Source organism: Cherax quadricarinatus, chromosome 39 (assembly GCF_038502225.1).
Source record: "Cherax quadricarinatus isolate ZL_2023a chromosome 39, ASM3850222v1, whole genome shotgun sequence".
In the NCBI taxonomy this organism is placed as follows: Eukaryota; Metazoa; Arthropoda; class Malacostraca; order Decapoda; family Parastacidae; genus Cherax; species Cherax quadricarinatus.
In genome coordinates, this window is record NC_091330.1 from 14631924 (window position 1) to 14649986 (window position 18063).

General features: G+C 37.7%; 1 protein-coding gene across 3 annotated transcripts in view; it reads left to right on the forward strand.

The window, feature by feature from the left end:
* Positions 1-18063, forward strand: part of Agxt (Alanine-glyoxylate aminotransferase) — a 25377-nt gene continuing 7314 nt past the window's right edge. Inside the window, exons 1-8 of one of the 3 annotated variants that reach the window (XM_070092433.1) lie at positions 1-49; positions 5072-5186; positions 7781-7931; positions 10941-11133; positions 11347-11512; positions 14374-14529; positions 15140-15235; positions 16464-16689. In XM_070092433.1, coding sequence (XP_069948534.1) covers positions 5092-5186; positions 7781-7931; positions 10941-11133; positions 11347-11512; positions 14374-14529; positions 15140-15235; positions 16464-16689 — 1083 coding nt within the window. In that variant the 5' untranslated portion in view covers positions 1-49; positions 5072-5091. Of the gene's footprint in view, positions 60-5071; positions 5187-7780; positions 7932-10940; positions 11134-11346; positions 11513-14373; positions 14530-15139; positions 15236-16463; positions 16713-18063 lie in introns of all 3 variants that reach the window. The other 2 variants (XM_070092431.1, XM_070092432.1) reach the window with 2 other exon arrangements.

Here is an 18063-nt window from a genome sequence, read left to right on the forward strand (position 1 = left end):
GTAGATTGTCTTCATCTTGCCAGAAGTTACTACCTGTCTTCTCTCCTCGGTCAGTTCATGTTAGTAACTTTACTTAGGTACAGAAATACATGATACAGTTACTCAAACTATCATGCATAGTAACATATGTGTGAATTACCTAGGATAACCCTCACCTACAAAAAAAAAGAAGTCAGGCAAGTGACGTATTTCCATTGGGGTCTGAAATTTAGTTGTAGATAGGTCGAGTGACTGTGTCTTACTCTTCTACATTACCACCACGTCAACTATAACAAATATGTGATTGACGTAATATACTATAATGTACTGCTACAGTATTCTCTATTAGTTAATTCGTGGGAACATCCGTAGTGTGCTGTTACACTATTCAGTGTGATTAGTTACAAAGTAGGAACACCAGCAGTGTGTTGCTGTATTATTCTATTTAATAGTTACACAGTGGCAACACCCACAGTCTGCTGCTACACTATTTTATGATAGTTATACAGTGGAAACAGATGTTTCATATAACATAGTGGAGACGGACAGGGCCGGATTACCGCATAGGCAAATTAGGCATTTGCCTAGGGCCCCACGGTCCAAGGGGTTCAGGGGCTCATCCAAGACTGCGCACATGGTGCAAGTGCAAAGGGGTCCCTACCTAAAAAGTTCAAGTGTTTGGAGAGTAAAATTGATTTTTAAAAATTAATCAAAACAAAAATAAATAATGAAATACTTCGTCATTCTGGATTCACTGATTACAGAATTGGTGAAAAGAAAAGAAATCTACCAGAATCTCAATGACAAGTTTGGATTTCTGTTCAAAATTACTATGCCAGATGCAGAATTGAGAGAAGCTGCATTAAAGTTGCAACAACACCTTTCAGCAGATGTTCAGGACACATTTGTTGAAGAAATAGTTCATTTTTCTGGGTATATGAATCAGATTAAAGCTCCACCTGAAAAATGTGCGCCCTCAGCTGCTTTGAAACATTTAAGAAATGCAGGTATCTCAGAAACCTTCCCTAATGTTGACATAGTGTATCGCCAGCTACTAACTGTGAAGGAGAACGTTCATTTTCTGTTTTGAAAAGAGTGAAAAACCAGCTCCGTTCAACAATGAGCCAAGACAAATTGTGTAACCTAGCCTTGTTGACCATTGAGTCTGATCTAACAAGAAATAGGCAAATTAGGCATTTGCCTAGGGCCCCACGGTCCAAGGGGTTCAGGGGCTCATCCAAGACTGCGCACATGGTGCAAGTGCAAAGGGGTCCCTACCTAAAAAGTTCAAGTGTTTGGAGAGTAAAATTGATTTTTAAAAATTAATCAAAACAAAAATAAATAATGAAATACTTCGTCATTCTGGATTCACTGATTACAGAATTGGTGAAAAGAAAAGAAATCTACCAGAATCTCAATGACAAGTTTGGATTTCTGTTCAAAATTACTATGCCAGATGCAGAATTGAGAGAAGCTGCATTAAAGTTGCAACAACACCTTTCAGCAGATGTTCAGGACACATTTGTTGAAGAAATAGTTCATTTTTCTGGGTATATGAATCAGATTAAAGCTCCACCTGAAAAATGTGCGCCCTCAGCTGCTTTGAAACATTTAAGAAATGCAGGTATCTCAGAAACCTTCCCTAATGTTGACATAGTGTATCGCCTTTACCTAACACTTCCAGCTACTAACTGTGAAGGAGAACGTTCATTTTCTGTTTTGAAAAGAGTGAAAAACCAGCTCCGTTCAACAATGAGCCAAGACAAATTGTGTAACCTAGCCTTGTTGACCATTGAGTCTGATCTAACAAGAAATATTAATTTTCAGAATATAATTGATGATTTTGCCAATATGAAATCCAGAAAAAAGTTTATTTAAGAAGTGCCTGTGAATATAAACAATTCTTTACTTTCTTGAGTTTATATGATTTGATAGTCTTATGCATGATGCAATGATAACAATAATGGTCAGTGATTTATAAAGGGAATAATAGTGCTGTAGTGGTTATGCTGAAAATAATAGGTAGGCTTTAATAGCCTAATCTAGTAATACTATGCTGTCTTGAGTTTATTCTCTTTAAAATGCATGATTTAATAAGATAGTTATAATGGCTGTTGGTAAATGGTTTTGGTTGTCTTGATGTATTTTCCCTATTAAATTTAATTTAAATAGCCAGAATGTATTTAATTAGACCTTAAACAGGCTCACACCGATCCCCCCCCCCACCCCCAAGCTGGAAGGGGTCGCTTCGCTTACCCGTAACTCAAAGGGGCCCCCCCAATCTGAATAGCCTAGGGCCCGGAGACTTCTTAATCTGGCCCTGGAGACGGATGTTTCCACTATGTTGTATGATAGTTACGTAGTGGGAACAACCACAGTGTGCTGCTACACTGCTTTGTGTGTGGACTGGGTGTTTACAGTGAAACTTATAAGTGAACAGTATTTAGATAAGGCTAAAGAGGTTTTTGTGACATTTATGGATTTGGAAAAGGCGTATGACAGGGTGGATAGGGGGGCAATGTGGAAGATGTTGCAGGTGTTTGGTATAGGAGGTAGGTTACTGACAGCAGTGAAGAGTTTTTACGAGGATAGTGAAGCTCAAGTTAGAGTAAGTAGGAAAGAGGGAGATTATTTCCCAGTAAAAGTAGGCCTTAGACAAGGATGTGTGATGTCACCGTGGTTGTTTAATATATTTATAGATGGGACTGTAAGAGAAGTAAATGCGAGGGTCTTGGCAAGAGGCGTGCAGTTAAAAGATAAAGAATCACACATAAAGTGAGAGTTGTCACAGTTGCTCTTTGCTGATGACACTGTGCTCTTGGGAGAGTCTGAAGAGCAGTTGCAGAGGTTGGTGGACGAATTTGGTAGGGTATGTAAAAGAAGAAAATTAAAAAATACAGGAAAGAGTAAGGTTATGAGGATAACAAAAAGATTAGGTGATGAAAGATTGGATATCAGATTGGAGGGAGAGAGTATAGAGGAGGTGAATGTATTCAGATATTTGGGAGTGGACGTGTCAGCAGATGGGTCTATGAAAGATGAGGTGAATCATAGAATTGATGAGGGGAAAAGGGTGAGTGGTGCACTTAGGAGTCTGTGGAGACAAACAACTTTGTCCTTGGAGGCAAAGAGGGGAATGTATGAGAGTATAGTTTTACCAACGCTCTTATATGGGTGTGAAGCATGGGTGATGAATGTTGCAACGAGGAGAAGGCTGGAGGCAGTGGAGATGTTTTGTCTGAGGGCAATGTGTGGTGTGAATATAATGCAGAGAATTCGTAGTTTGGAAGTTAGGAGGAGGTGCAGGATTGCTAAAACTGTTGTCCAGAGGGCTGAGGAAGGGTTGTTGAGGTGGTTTGGACATGTAGAGAGAATGGAACGAAACAGAATGACTTCAAGAGTGTATCAGTCTGTAGTGGAAGGAAGGCGGGGTAGGGGTCGGCCTAGGAAAGGTTGGAGGGAGGGGGTAAAGGAGGTTTTGTGTGCGAGGGGCTTGGACTTCCAGCGGGCATGCGTGAGCGTGTTTGATAGGAGTGAATGGAGACAAATGGTTTTTAATACTTGACGTGCTGTTGGAGTGTGAGCAAAGCAACATTTATGAAGGGATTCAGGGAAACCGGCAGGCCGGACTTGAGTCCTGGAGATGGGAAGTACAGTGCCTGCACTCTGAAGGAGGGGTGTTAATGTTGCAGTTTAAAAACTGTAGTGTAAAGCACCCTTCTGGCAAGACAGTGATGGAGTGAATGATGGTGAAAATTTTTCTTTTTTGGGCCACCCTGCCTTGGTGGGAATCGGCCAGTGTGTTAATAAAATAATAATAATAATAATAATAATAATAATAATAATAATAATAATAATAATAATAATAATAATAATAATAACTGTTAGAAGACAAAGATGAAGCTTAACAAGAAGATACATTATGTGGAAATTTTTTACATAATTTCCTAAATGTAAAACATATAAATGAATAATATAATAATTATATAATAAAATGTGATGCTATTTGGACCCTTCGAGAAATTTTAAGTGAAAGGGGATGTGGAAGATCTGGAGAGTGATGCGGACAGAGACGCCATATTGAATTTAATATGTGAACATTGGACCTCGTTGTGCAATGTGATCGGGTGTTCTCGAAGGTCAGTTGGGACAGGAAATTTGCGGGACCTCAAGAATTATGTGTGGATGGCAGAAGAATAGGGAAGTACACCATTAGTCCTTGCATTTAGATTTCTAGCTGGCCAATGTAAGGTCTACATTTTAGGCAGGTGTTGTGGTGTGATCCATTACAGTAATTAAATGGTAAGTGGTAATACCAATTATATTTTGTGTACCCAGCAAGCCAAATCACACACAGTCCACAACTTTAATTTACTAGAGTAGCTGGTTTTAGTATTGCAATTGTTAATTTAATGTCAGGTCTAGCTCTTTGTGAGAGTGATGAGGAAGTGGGCATCGAGGGAGTAACAGTTCAGTGTCCTGCTGTGACTAAAGTCCCACGTATCTCACCCAAATTATTTGCACGTAATAATTCAGGTAATGCCCTGTAAACCTCATCCAGGTAATTTGCTCACATAATATTTTTCACACATGTTCATAATTAGAATATTTGCATTTTTATCTCGCAAAACTCAGAAATTATAATTTTATATAACAGTCAAGCCATGCGGGTTATTTGTGTATCGTTCCAGTCACGGTATTGTGCCTTTTTGTTATCCATATAGCTCTAATAAACATATTTAACTAATTCGTGTATTTATTTTTTATTTATTCGCCGGTACTGTCCCGGCCCGGGTCTTTTCCAAGAGTGGTGACCCGGCCTTGGCTCCCTGTCTGGGGAGTATCTCGAGACCTAATTCGTGTATGTGTTTTTACTGGGTACAGACACATGACTGCACACAAGCTAAGGAAAATTACACAAAAATTTTGCTAGAGTCATCTTAAATCAGCCAAAATTTTATAAATAGCTGCCAGACGCACAATCGAAATAAAAAAAAAAAGAAATCTTTAGCTGATTTCTGAATTGATGGATCATTAGTGAGCATTAGTATGCAGGATTTAGTGTTCTTTATTCTTGTGTATATATTTTTAGGGGGTGAAACGTAGCGCATAATGTTATGTACGAGATGTATACGAGGTGTTGGGAGGCAGGTGGTGGCAGCGACAACAAGAGCAGCTGCGGGTGGAACTGCGTCTCCTCTCCTCAGGTATATATCACTTATTCTTTTTTATTACTATATGACAACAATGTTTTACCAACTCAGTGATGTTGTGACAATAGCTTTCATGATTACAATCAGTTTTCAAGATGTTTCATTAATGGGGCACGTAATTAATATTATATATATATATATATATATATATATATATATATATATATATATATATATATATATATATATATATATATATATATATATATATATTAACAACACTGCTCTAGCACACACCATTTTTTTTTTACCAATAGGTATATTTTATTACATAATATGGTACAAAAGATTTAAGGGGTATATTGTTGATGTGAAGATGGCATACACAGTACATGAGGTGTGAGAGATGCATGTCTAGTACATATTGTTACGTGTTTGTCACTGATTATATTGCGAAAATCTCATCCAGCTCCTCAGAGCTATGGTGCGTGCCCAAAATACAGCAGGCATTACCCCTCTGAACAGCAGAGCTGAGTCGCTGGAACAGATAACTAGCTGCCATGGCATCCCTAGTTACCCTGTTGAGTCTTTTGCCTAGTTCCTTGAGGAACTTAGATGCACTCTTTTCCCATGAGCCAGGGGTCTCTGAGCCTATGGGAACAAACATATAATGATGGGCAAGTTCTCTGTATTTTCTCTACTTTTGGGACTCCCAGAAGCTGGCAGCTGCCCCTCCTTCCTCCCTGGTGTATTGGAGATAGGTATCAGCCAAGGTAGATGCACATGTGTAGTCTCACACCACTTGCTTGCCATATGTCCAGGCTTGAAGGGTGATACCACCTGGATGCTTTGGGCTCCCATCAGATCTGCATAGTTGGGGTGACTCCCTTATTGCTGGGCATCTGGCTGTTGTGAGGCTCCTCTTGATAATGTTATTAACCTCTTCATGTCTTGCAATCTTTCCCTTGGATTTACGACACGCAAGACCATGGTACCCGAATCGGTCTGCAGTTTCACTGCCGCAAATACACCTGTGTTTGGCAAGCGTAGGGGCAGCAAGTCAAAGGGCATCACCAATGTAGATGGTCTGTGGGTTGAGGTGTGTGCTAAGGCTGGAGTTGGAAACAGCCAAGAGAAAGTCCCCTGCATGAGGACCTCTCACTGCCAGGAGGTGGGCTCTATACTTCCTTGACAGACCCTGAAGCATACTTGAGTCTATATTCTCCACTATTGGGCCATCCCAGTGTGACTGTTTGTAGTTGTTGGGGGGAAATAAGAAAAATATAGGGAGGTACCACCTCTGGAACTGGGCTGGGGACCCTCATCCTCAGAGAAAAGAATAAACTTACTTCAGGGAAAACGTAAGGTTCTCCATGGAGGTCTTTGAATATTGTTTTCTCCTACCACCCCCTATGTCCTGTATTCTATGTAGACTTTATTTAAAGACAAAATACATAGACAAAAATACAATAGGGAGTAGAACAACATAGATAGCATCTCAGAGCTACATCTCGAATACTTTGTCCAGCTCCCTGGCGGTGGGGTGAGAGCCCACAATGATGCAAGCATTTCCCCTCTGGATTGCAACACTGAGTCTCTGAAAGAGGAAGCTGGCTGCCCTGTGTTCCTTGTTTTCTATGATGAGTTTTTCACCCAGATAGGAGTGAATGGAGACGAATGGTACTTGGGACCTGACGATCTGTTGGAGTGTGAGCAGGGTAATATTTAGTGAAGGGATTCAGGGAAACCGGTTATTTTCATATAGTCGGACTTGAGTCCTGGAAATGGGAAGTACAATGCCTGCACTTTAAAGGAGGGGTTTGGGATATTGGCAGTTTGGAGGGATATGTTGTGTATCTTTATATGTGTATGCTTCTAGACTGTTGTATTCTGAGCACCTCTGCAAAAACAGTGATAATGTGCGAGTGTGGTGAAAGTGTTGAATGATGATGAAAGTATTTTCTTTTTGGGGATTTTCTTTCTTTTTTGGGTCACCCTGCCTCGGTGGGAGACGGCCGACTTGTTGAAAAATATATATATATATATATATATATATATATATATATATATATATATATATATATATAATTATTTATTAATTCTACATCTAAAAAGGACTTTGTGGACACTTCATATGCTGCAGTTCCTAATATCTATCAGTTAGTTTAATATGTTTATTATGCACCCCATACCCATCCTGTGGGTAATATCTATAGATACTGATAGATAATATCTATCAGATATGTTAATAAGACACAATATATTGTTTTATGATATTAAGATAGTTTCAACCTTCAGGTACTATTGTATTAATAGTCCCTAGTAGACAGAATGTCTTCTCAATAAAATGCCATAAATAGTAAACTATCATTGGAAATAAGTTACTTTGTCAAACTTTTTTTTTGGTTATCCTGGGTAATCTACACATATGCTACTATGTATGATAATTTATGTAACTGTATTTATGTGTACCTGTACCTGAATAAACTTACTTAATAATGTTAACTTACTGTTATCTATTGTCTGTCATTACAGTAATTGCCATACTGTACATTCAGGATTGTTTTCAAGTAAACTTAATTTTCTAATATTATGTAGCTTATCAATTACCTTTTCTCTAATAAATAAAGTAATCTTTTGTTCCATAGGATGGAGGTGCCTAAGCCAAAATGTCTGGAACATCCCATAAATGTTCCCACCAAACTGTTGATGGGTCCTGGTCCAGTCAATATGCCTCTGCGCGTTCATAATGCCATGATGAAGCCAATGCTAGGTCATCTACATCCAGAATTTACTCAGGTTCGTCTTTTTTTCTTTGGGATGGTTAAAAAGAAATTATATATACTATAATCACTGTTGTAGCTAATTTTTTTCTATTGTTGCAAATAAATTTTGCATTAGATTGGTTTGTCAAATAGTCATCATCAAGCTTATTGTCCATACAGTTTTACTCCTGATTAATAACTCGGGAAAAGTGCCACTATTAACTAATAAATTTTTTTTTCAGATATGGGTATTTTAACTTGTTTGTATACTACTAATAATAATGATAATAATCTTTATTTCTACAAGTACATATACAAGGTATACAGGCCTAGCTGATATCAGTGACATGCTATCATATACAAATCCCCTTCTTATGCAGAACATTTCGGGAAAATTAGATCACTTTTGTATCCAGGATACGACCCACACCAGTCGACTAACACCTAGGTATTTATTTTTTACCGATAGGTGAGCATGGGCAGCAGGTGTCTTAACCCTTTGACTGTTTCAGGCCCCTCTCTGAAACTGTCATTCTATGTCGCTCAATTTTTGAAAAAAAAAAATTATTTTTTCTTATGAAATGATAGAGAATCTTTTCCCGATGGTAATGACACCAAAAGTTCGAAATTTGGTCGAAAACTCGTGGAATTATGGTCCCGCGAAGTTAGCGGTCTCGGCGACATATGCGTATCGGCGATTTCGCCGACTTTGAGCCCAATTTTCAGCCAATTCCATTGTTCCAGTTGACCAAACTCATAGCTATTTCTTTAGAACTCCATTTTATCTATCAGCTGAGTACAAGAAACCTCCCATTTACTAATTTGGACTACCCAATATGGTGGTCAGAAATTGGCAATTTGGCCAATTTCACGCAAAATAAAAAAGATGCCAATTTCAAAATAGGGTCCAGAATAAACAAGGTAGACATTCGTGGCACTAAAATAACATATGCTCTGTTCATTAGTCACATCTCTAGGCCCCTCTTATATTATTATTGCTTTCTATTTTGATTTTTTATTCATACAAAAAAATACAAAATTTACTGTTATGCAGACGACTGCATTATTGTAAAAATGGTATAAATAATATCAGTGCACTAGTGAAAGAATATTAGACTCCCTAGTTGACGTGTATTGGACGTGTGGTGTGATTTATTTACTCTTCAACATTGGTAAAAATCGAACATTTTCGCTACTTTGAGCTTAGTTTCAAGGTCGTTTTCATCGTAAAAGTAATGAAAATCATCTCTATTTCTGTAATATGTTTTCCATTTTATCACCTAAGACCATGAAAACGCGAATACAATGATAAATACTATACGAAAATACACCTCAAAGTCGGCGTTTTATTCCAAAAAAACGATCAGAGTTTTTTTTTCTCATTACGCAATGTGTGCTGCAGGATTTTTTTTATGTGGTGCACACTGACCACACAGACCCATTCTCTCACATGTGGGCCTACCAGCTTTCTCCCACTTGATTTGAAGCCGCTAGAATTATTGAGTATATATACGTCAGAAACATTGGCTCGTAAGACGTATTTACACGTCGAAAACAGTCAAAGGGTTAAGGAAACACGTCCTAATATTTTTCACCCATACCGGGGATTGACCCCTGGACCTCAGTGTGTGAGCCGAGTGTGCTAGCAATCAACCTACAGAACACAACTTCATTGGCAGTCCTATGTCAGATTGAAAGTTTGTCTTGGTACCCAGTTAACGAAACTGTCTCGTCCAGTTCTTTTTACTGAAGGACAGCATGGAACAAAATAATAATGATTTAGCTGTTAATATCTATAACTTCACTGAGGAATTACCCAGAAGTATTTACATGCATTCATATTCCATGCTGCTCTAACACTGTAATAGTTACCAGTTTCCTTTCCAAATGTAAATTTGGATAATAAAAATTAATTTGTTTAAAGCTCTTTAATTTTATAACATAAGTAGTAATTAGCCATTTTATGCATGCATTGGCTATATCAATATGTAAATCTCCTATTGATACCTGGAAAATTGGTGCATAGTTGTCAACACTTCTAGGAATACAGCCTCTCCTCACTTAACGACAGAGTTCCGTTCCTAAGACCATATTGTTAAATGAATTCATCGCTAAGTGAGGAACATACTATAATGGTAGTGGGTTTGTGTCAACCATCTTTGATATTGTTTTAATGTCACCTTTGCACCATTTATGGAATATTTTTAAATGTTTATACAGTAGTGTATTGTATATTGAAATAAACAGAATAGAGAAAATCAGCTCTAATGTAAATTATTGAAGTATAAAGAGTGGTCAGAGAACCCGTCGTAAGTCCGAGGTGTCAGTAAACGAGGATGTCGCTAAGTGAGGAGAGGCTGTAATTCACACCAACCAAGTTGTTTATTGAGTATTGTTTTTACCATCCTCCTATCCAAGTAACATATTTTTACATGTCTCCTTTATCCTTTCTGCATCACTGTAGTTAGTGACCTATTTTTTTTATTTTGAGGGAACCCCCAGTTCAGTTAAAATAAGTTGTCTGACTCCAAGGAAAACATCAGTTATCTGGCCATGCAGAAGTCATGAGGTGGGAATCCCAATTGCTCTGTGATAGTTTAATGTATTGTCTGACTTAGCTGATCTGCCATACCTTATGTCCTATTGGGGTTAGATAATAAGTGAATGAGTGAATTTTTTTTTTTCTGGCTTGGTTTCTCTGAAATAATTGGCTTATATATACTAAGCAGTTACTTTACCTTTGGATCCTTGCCTACAGCCTTTTACCCTAGTTTTGTTTTCATTGTTTTCATAGGTGATGTGTATTTTTTTTATACTGTACATGAGCATTATTTGTTTGATTTAATATTAGATATGTATTACCAGATTCTGATTACAACACAACTGCATACAAATAAAAATATTTTATTTCTCTTCTGCAGTATACAGATAATGTAGGTTATATGTAATAAAATATTGTTAAGCACAAAAGAAAACCACTAGCATGTGGTGTATTTTGGGCAGTTGTCTACAATGGGTTTAATTTAATTTTACTCTTTTTCAGGTAATGGATGAAGTAAAAGAAGGCCTAAAGTATATTTTTCAAACTACTGCTGAAGTTGTGTGTTGTGTGAGTGGGACAGGACATGCTGGAATGGAGGCAACCATGTGTAATCTTTTGGAACCCAATGATGTCATTCTGATTGCACAGAATGGTATATGGGGTGAACGTGCTGCTGACATGGCTCGCAGACATGGTGAGTGGAGACTTCATTCATATGCAGTTGCACTCTTTGGTTGCTTCTATGCTGCATTATGCTGATTGTTTCTTTAATCTTTTTGTTGCATTTTTAAAGCAGTATTATGTCAAAGTATTATTTTACTACTTGGTTTATTTGATTTTTCTATTTTCCTTTTTAAATTTGAAACCAATTATAACTAAAGAAAAATTATGCTATCTCTTACAAAAGATGCTGATGTGCGCCTGATAAAGAAACCTCCAGGTGATGTCTGTAGTCTGAATGAGCTTGAGTCAGCATTATTAAAACACAGGCCAGCCGTTCTTTTCTTGGTTCAAGGAGAGTCATCCACAGGAGCATTACAACCTTTAGAAGGTGTTGGAGCTCTTTGTAGAAAGTAAGAAACTATTCTAATTTTTCACTTTCTTTTTCTTAAATCTAAATTGCTGAAGGTCCCCCCCATGATCTTTGTAAGGATCACATTCTCGACTAGGAATATAGCACAAGTCACACAGCTCTGTAACTCATTTCAGTAACTTGCAAGCCCAATTATAAGATTAATTGATATCACACGATTATCACTTCTCATTTCATAAGCCCTGATCTGTAGTAAGAATTCTGTATTTGTTCTATTTTTAAGTCTGACCTTTTTTTCTAATTCCCTATTGAGTGAACTGTACATTGTATGGGTAATACAGTCAAATAGCACACATTGAGTTACCCACATTACCCATACAGTGTATAGTTTACTCAGTGTGTGTAATTTGTGTATTGTTGAATAATTACTTATGTATGTAAAGTTAAAGCTTGTATACCACACAAATGCTTATCTTATTTTAGCTGTATTGTATAACAACTTTTAATCATTTACGTTATATTCTACAAATATGCCACATTATGTTGTTATAGCTACCTATCATAAATATTATTTTTTTAAGAAACCTTACTGTATTAACATCACCTTCCTTACAGATAAAACTGAAACTCTGTAAAACCTTTTTCATTCAGTTTTACTTTGAGTTTAGATCTACTCACAATGCTGTGCATAATAATGAATTTCCCTGTAACCAACAGTGCATACTTGAACCAGACTTGAGTCCTGGAGGTGGGAATACAGTGCCTGCACTCTAAAGGAGGGGTTTGGGATATAGTTCCTTTATATAAAGGGAAGGGGGACAAAAGAGATTGTAAATATTATAGGGGAATAAGTTTACTGAGTAAAACAAAAACCTGTGATTGTTTTACATGATGGTAGGATTGCTGGTGTCCTTTTTTCTGTCTCATAAACATGCAAGATTTCAGGTACGTCTTGCTACTTCTACTTATACATAGGTCACACTACACGTACATGTACAAGCATATATATACACACCCCTCTGGGTTTTCTTCTATTTTCTTTCTAGTTCTTGTTCTTGTTTATTTCCTCTTATCTCCATGGGGAAGTGGAACAGAATTCTTCTCCGTAAGCCATGCTTGTCGTAAGAGGCGACTGAAATGCCGAGGGCAAGGGGCTAGTAACCCCTTCTCTTGTATAAATTACTAAATTTAAAAAGAGAAACTTGCGTTTTTCTTTTTGGGCCACCCTGCCTTGGTGGGATACGGCCTGTTTGTTAAAAAAAAAAAAAAGTTTACTGAGTATACCAGGTAAAGTGTATGGTAGGGTTATTATTGAAAGAATTAGAGGTAAGACAGAGAGTAGGATTGCAGATGAGCAAGGAGGCTTTAGAGTGGGTAGGGGATGTGTAGATCAAGTGTTTACATTAAAGCACATATGTGAACAATATTTAGATAAAGGTAGGAAGTTTTCATTGCATTTATGGATTTAGAAAAGACATATGATAGAGTGGATAGGGGAGCAATGTGGCAGATGTTACAAGTGTATGGAGTAGGTAGTAAGTTACTAAATGCTGTAAAGAGTTTTTATGAGGATAGTGAAGCTCAGGTTAGGGTGTATAGGAGAGAGGGAGATACTTCCCTGTAAAAGTAGGTCTTAGACAGGGATGTGTAATGTCACCATGGTGGTTTAATATATTTATAGATGGGGTTGTGAAAGAAAAAAATGCTAGGGTGTTCAGGAGAGGGGTGGGATTAAATTATAGGGAATCAGGTACAAAATGGGAGTTGACACAGTTACTTTTTGCTGATGATACTGTGCTTATGGGAGATTCTAAAGAAAAGTTGCAAAGGTTAGTGAATGAGTTTGGGAGTGTGTGTAAAGGTAGAAAGTTGAAAGTGAACATGTATAAAAGTAAGGTGATGAGGATATCAAATGATTTAGATAAAGAAAAACTGATTATCACATTGGAGAGAGGGAGCATGGAAGATGTGATTGTTTTCAGATGTATGGGAGTTGACGTGTCAGCAGATGGGTTTATGAAGGTTGAGGTTAATCATAGAATTGATGAAGGAAACAAGGTGAGTGGTGCATTGAGGTACTTGTGGAGACAAAAAATGATATCCATGGAGGCAAAGAAGGGAATGTATGAAAGTATAGTGGCACCAACACTCTTATATGGGTGTGAAGCTTGGGTTGTAAATGCTGCAGCAAGGAGGATGCTGGAGGCAGTGGAGATGTCCTGTCTAAGGGCAATGTGTAATGTAAATATTATGCAGAGAATTCAGTGTGTGGAAATTAGGAGAAGGTGTGGAGTTAATAAAAGTATTAGTCAGAGGGCTGAAGAGGGGTTGTTGAGGTGGTTTTGTCATTTAGAGAGAATGGATCAAAGTAAAATGACTTAGCATATAAATCTGTAGGGGAAAGAAAGGTGGGGTAGGGGTCATCCTCAAAAAAGTTGGAGGGAGGGGGTAAAGGAGATTTTGTGGGCGAGGGGCTTGGATTTCCAGCAAGCATGTGTGAACATGTTAGATAGGAGTGAATGGAGACTAATGGTTTTTGGGACATGACGATCTGTTGGAGTGTGAGCAGGGAAATATTTAGTGAAGGGATTCAGGGAAACTGTTTTTTTTTGTATAGCCGTACTTGAGTACTGGAAATGGGAAGTATAATGCCTGCACTTTACAGGAGGGGTTTGGGATATTGGGAGCTTGGAGGGATATGTTATATATCTTTATATGTGCTTCTAAACTGTTGTATCTGGGTGCCTCTGCAAAGACAGTGATTATGTGTGAGTGAGGTGAAAGTGTTGAATGATGATGAAAGTACTTTCTTTTTGGGGATTTTCTTTCTTTTTGGGTCACCCTGCCTCGGTGGGAGATGGCCAACTTGTTGAAAAAAAAATATATTATATTTGGTTTCAGGCATGGAGTTTTGCTTGCAGTAGACACTGTGGCATCCCTTGGAGGTGTACCATTCTTCATGGATTCTTGGGAAATTGATGTTGTATATACAGGTTCTCAAAAAGTCATTTCTGCACCACCATCAGTGGCTCCAATTGCTTTCAATGACCGTGCCATGTGAGTAATGCTAACAATTTTTTTGCTTAGAAATAATGTTTGGTTCTAGTAATATTGTGTATTGTTTCACAACAAGCCCAAAAAGTAGAAGTGAAAACTGAGCATTGGTTTGACTTAGATCATTATTGGGCCCACAGTGGGTAGAAAAATAGTTTATAGTATGTGAATATTCTGCATACCTGATTGTCCATTAAAGTATCTTTGTTTCCTGTTACTGTGCTTCAGAGAGTGCAGTGCATTGAAACACATGTCAAATAATTCTCTTTATAGTGTAAGTAGTCGAGCAGCAGTGAAAAAAGTCAATCTTGTTGACTCAGTATTAGATTTCATTCAGGTGCATCAAGTACCGCAAGATGTTTACTTTATAAAATGGAACTTTACTGAAAAATAACAAATAAAAGCACTCCCTTTCCTGCAGTGATCATCGTTCTAAAATAACCCAGCATAAAGATTACTAAGGAACTGACATAATAGGGTTCGTGCCAGATCATATCTGAAAATAAGATTATATATAGAAAGTTCCACTACTTTTAATATCTGATAAATATGAGCTAAATATATGTAGATTTATCAATTGAAACAACTGACCATAATGTTTTGTCTTTTACAGGGAGAAAGTTCGCACTCGCAAAACACCCATACGAAGTTTCTACTTGGACATAACGTGGCTGGCAAACTACTGGGGGTGTGATGGATTGCCTCGCAAGTAAGTTTAGTAGAATTGATTAAGATATGATGTGCCTACTTTGTACAGTACCTAATGAAAATTCTATTTTTTTTTTCTCACCAGTATTTAGCTTATAAGATCCTGTCTAGTGTTGATATTTATATTGATGAGCTCTCACTCACATCTGTTCTCTTCTATATAAATTACGATACAAAAGTGTCCTTGAATTACATACAGCATGGATGTGATAAAACAGTATGCTTTGTAAGCTAATAATATACATATTGTTTTGAAGGCTTTATCTACCTGGGACAAGTAATAGATCTGATAGTAACAGTAAATAATTTCAGAGTATTTGGTTGGTGTGTGAAATCAATGTGAATAGAGGTGTTCAGTGGTGAAGTACAGAAATCTACTGTTGAGTTCAAATAAATACAGTATATGGGATGTGTTATTGATAAAGAAAGAATTTTTCCAAGAAAATCCAGTGCAGATAAGGCACAAAAAGAAAACGACTTTCAAAGTACATTGGCTATAATAAGATAGGACGGAAATCAACTAGAGGGCCGAATGGAATGATCAATCTATCTATAATATGTGAATGGAAAACAGTTAGTGTAACATGGACATGAAAAATATAAGAGTTAGAACAGTAGTAGTAGACAATGTGCATTACTGGTAGGTAACCAGATAAAATGAAGATTTGGACATGACGACCTGACTCATAATATTAGGGAGTGAACTCCATAATGGGAAGGTAAGAAAGTGTATATGAGTGAGTTTCAGGGCAGAGAGAGAGAGGAAGGCTGTTTTGAAGGGTGGCAAATATGGAGTTTGAATGAGTGTAATGTACATACTTTTATACGTACTGTAGTGTATATAGTGTATGAAGTGATTGCAATGCTTCTCTGGATATTTATCTATTGTATGTGGTGCTGTATCACCCATATGAGTTTAGTGCTTGTTTTGAAAATAATAATACAGTGGGCCCCCGGTTAACGATATTTTTTCATTTCAGAAGTATGTTCAGGTGCCAGTACTGACTGAATTTGTTCCCATAAGGAATATTGTGAAGTAGATTAGTCCATTTCAGACCCCCAAACATACACGTACAAATGCACTTACATAAATACACTTACATAATTGGTTGCATTGGGAGGTGATCATTAAGTGGGGGTCCACTGTATATGTAGGTAATAGTTTCCTGTGATACAAACTTTCCAAAATTCTATGATAGGTTGGTTGCCAATGTTTATTTTTTCCACAGATATCACCATACAGGACCTGTTAGCTCTGTATATGCATTGCGAGAAGCTTTGTCCATGGTGAGTGAGGAAGGCCTCCATGCCCTCTGGTCCCGCCACTCCTCTTGTGCCCAAAGACTGTACAGTGGTTTAGAAGCTCTTGGCTTGAGGTTGTTTATCGCTGATCCTGCCAAACGAACACCAACTGTTACCACTATTTGCATCCCAGAGGGTGTTGACTGGATGAAGGTGACCAAATACTTTATGTCCAAGTTAGTATGAAATCCTGTTTTTCATACTTGCATATTTTGGTTATCATACTTGTAATTTAAAGGCATTATGTATAGTATTATCAGCCTTCCCTTCTTCATACTTGCATATTTTGGTTATCATACTTGTAATTTAAAGGCATTATGTATAGTATTATCAGCCTTCCCTTCTGTTTTTCACTTATTAAATTAAATGTTTCTTTTCATTTTACCAATTTATTCTTCGAAGTAGGAATGTATGATGCATAGAAGAAATGGAACTAGCATGAAAAGTACATTCAAACAAAGTTGCCTTCAACCTATACTTTCATGGTCATTCCCTTCAATGGAGGTTTGTGAAACGAATGAGGCATTGGAGGTATAAAAACATTTGATCCCAGTAGTAATAGATTTGATTTATTAAGTCAGTGTGACTTCAGTTTGTAGATATTTCTTTGATGAATGATGGTACAGTGGACCCCTGCCCAACGGTGACATCAAGTAACGACAAATTCGTCTAACAGCGCTCTTTGGCGTAAAAAAATGGCTTTACCAACGGCAAAAAACTCGTCTAATGGCGTTCGGCCTGAGTGGGCCCAGCCACTCCAAGACTCAGTGTGCCATTGTTTTCAAGCCGTTGTGGTCGATTCCACGTGTACCTGCGATATATTTTGTTTATTCCAGTGTTTTCAGTGCTTGTAACTGCTAAATAAGCCACCATGGGCCCCAAGAAAGCTTCTAGTGCCAAGCCTGTGGTAAAAAGGGTGATAATTACGATGGAAATGAAGAAAGAAATCGTTGAAAAATACAAAAGTGGAGTGCGTATGTCCGAGTTGGAAAGGCTATACAACAAATCCCATTCAACCATCGGTACTATATTGGACCTGCAAGAGCCTCAGGTGCAACAGCAACAGATCACATCTCAGGAATGTTCTTCAGAGCAGGAGGAAGAGAGACAGAGGAAGATGACTTCGTCAAGGATTAGGGAAATGTGTACACTGTTTACAAAGGTGCAAGCATGTATCGATGAATTTTATCCTGTCATAACTGTTGCAAGTCATATTGGCAACATGTACAATGACACTCTTGTGTCCCATTTTAGGGAAATCCTAAGGGCACATGAGAAACAGAGCTCTCTGGACAGATTTTTGGTGCGACAGGGGTCCAGTGACTCTCAAGCTGGTCCTAGTGGCATTAAAACACCAAGAAGGGAGGTAACCCCACCAAAGGACTTAGTACAGTACTTGAAGTCTGCATCATCTGCGTCATCTGCCCTCCTACCGTCTCATCACTCATCAACAACTCCACAATAAAGGTAAGTGGCATTTAATTGTTTATTTTGCATGTCCCATTTGTTTTTGTGTAGGGAAATGTA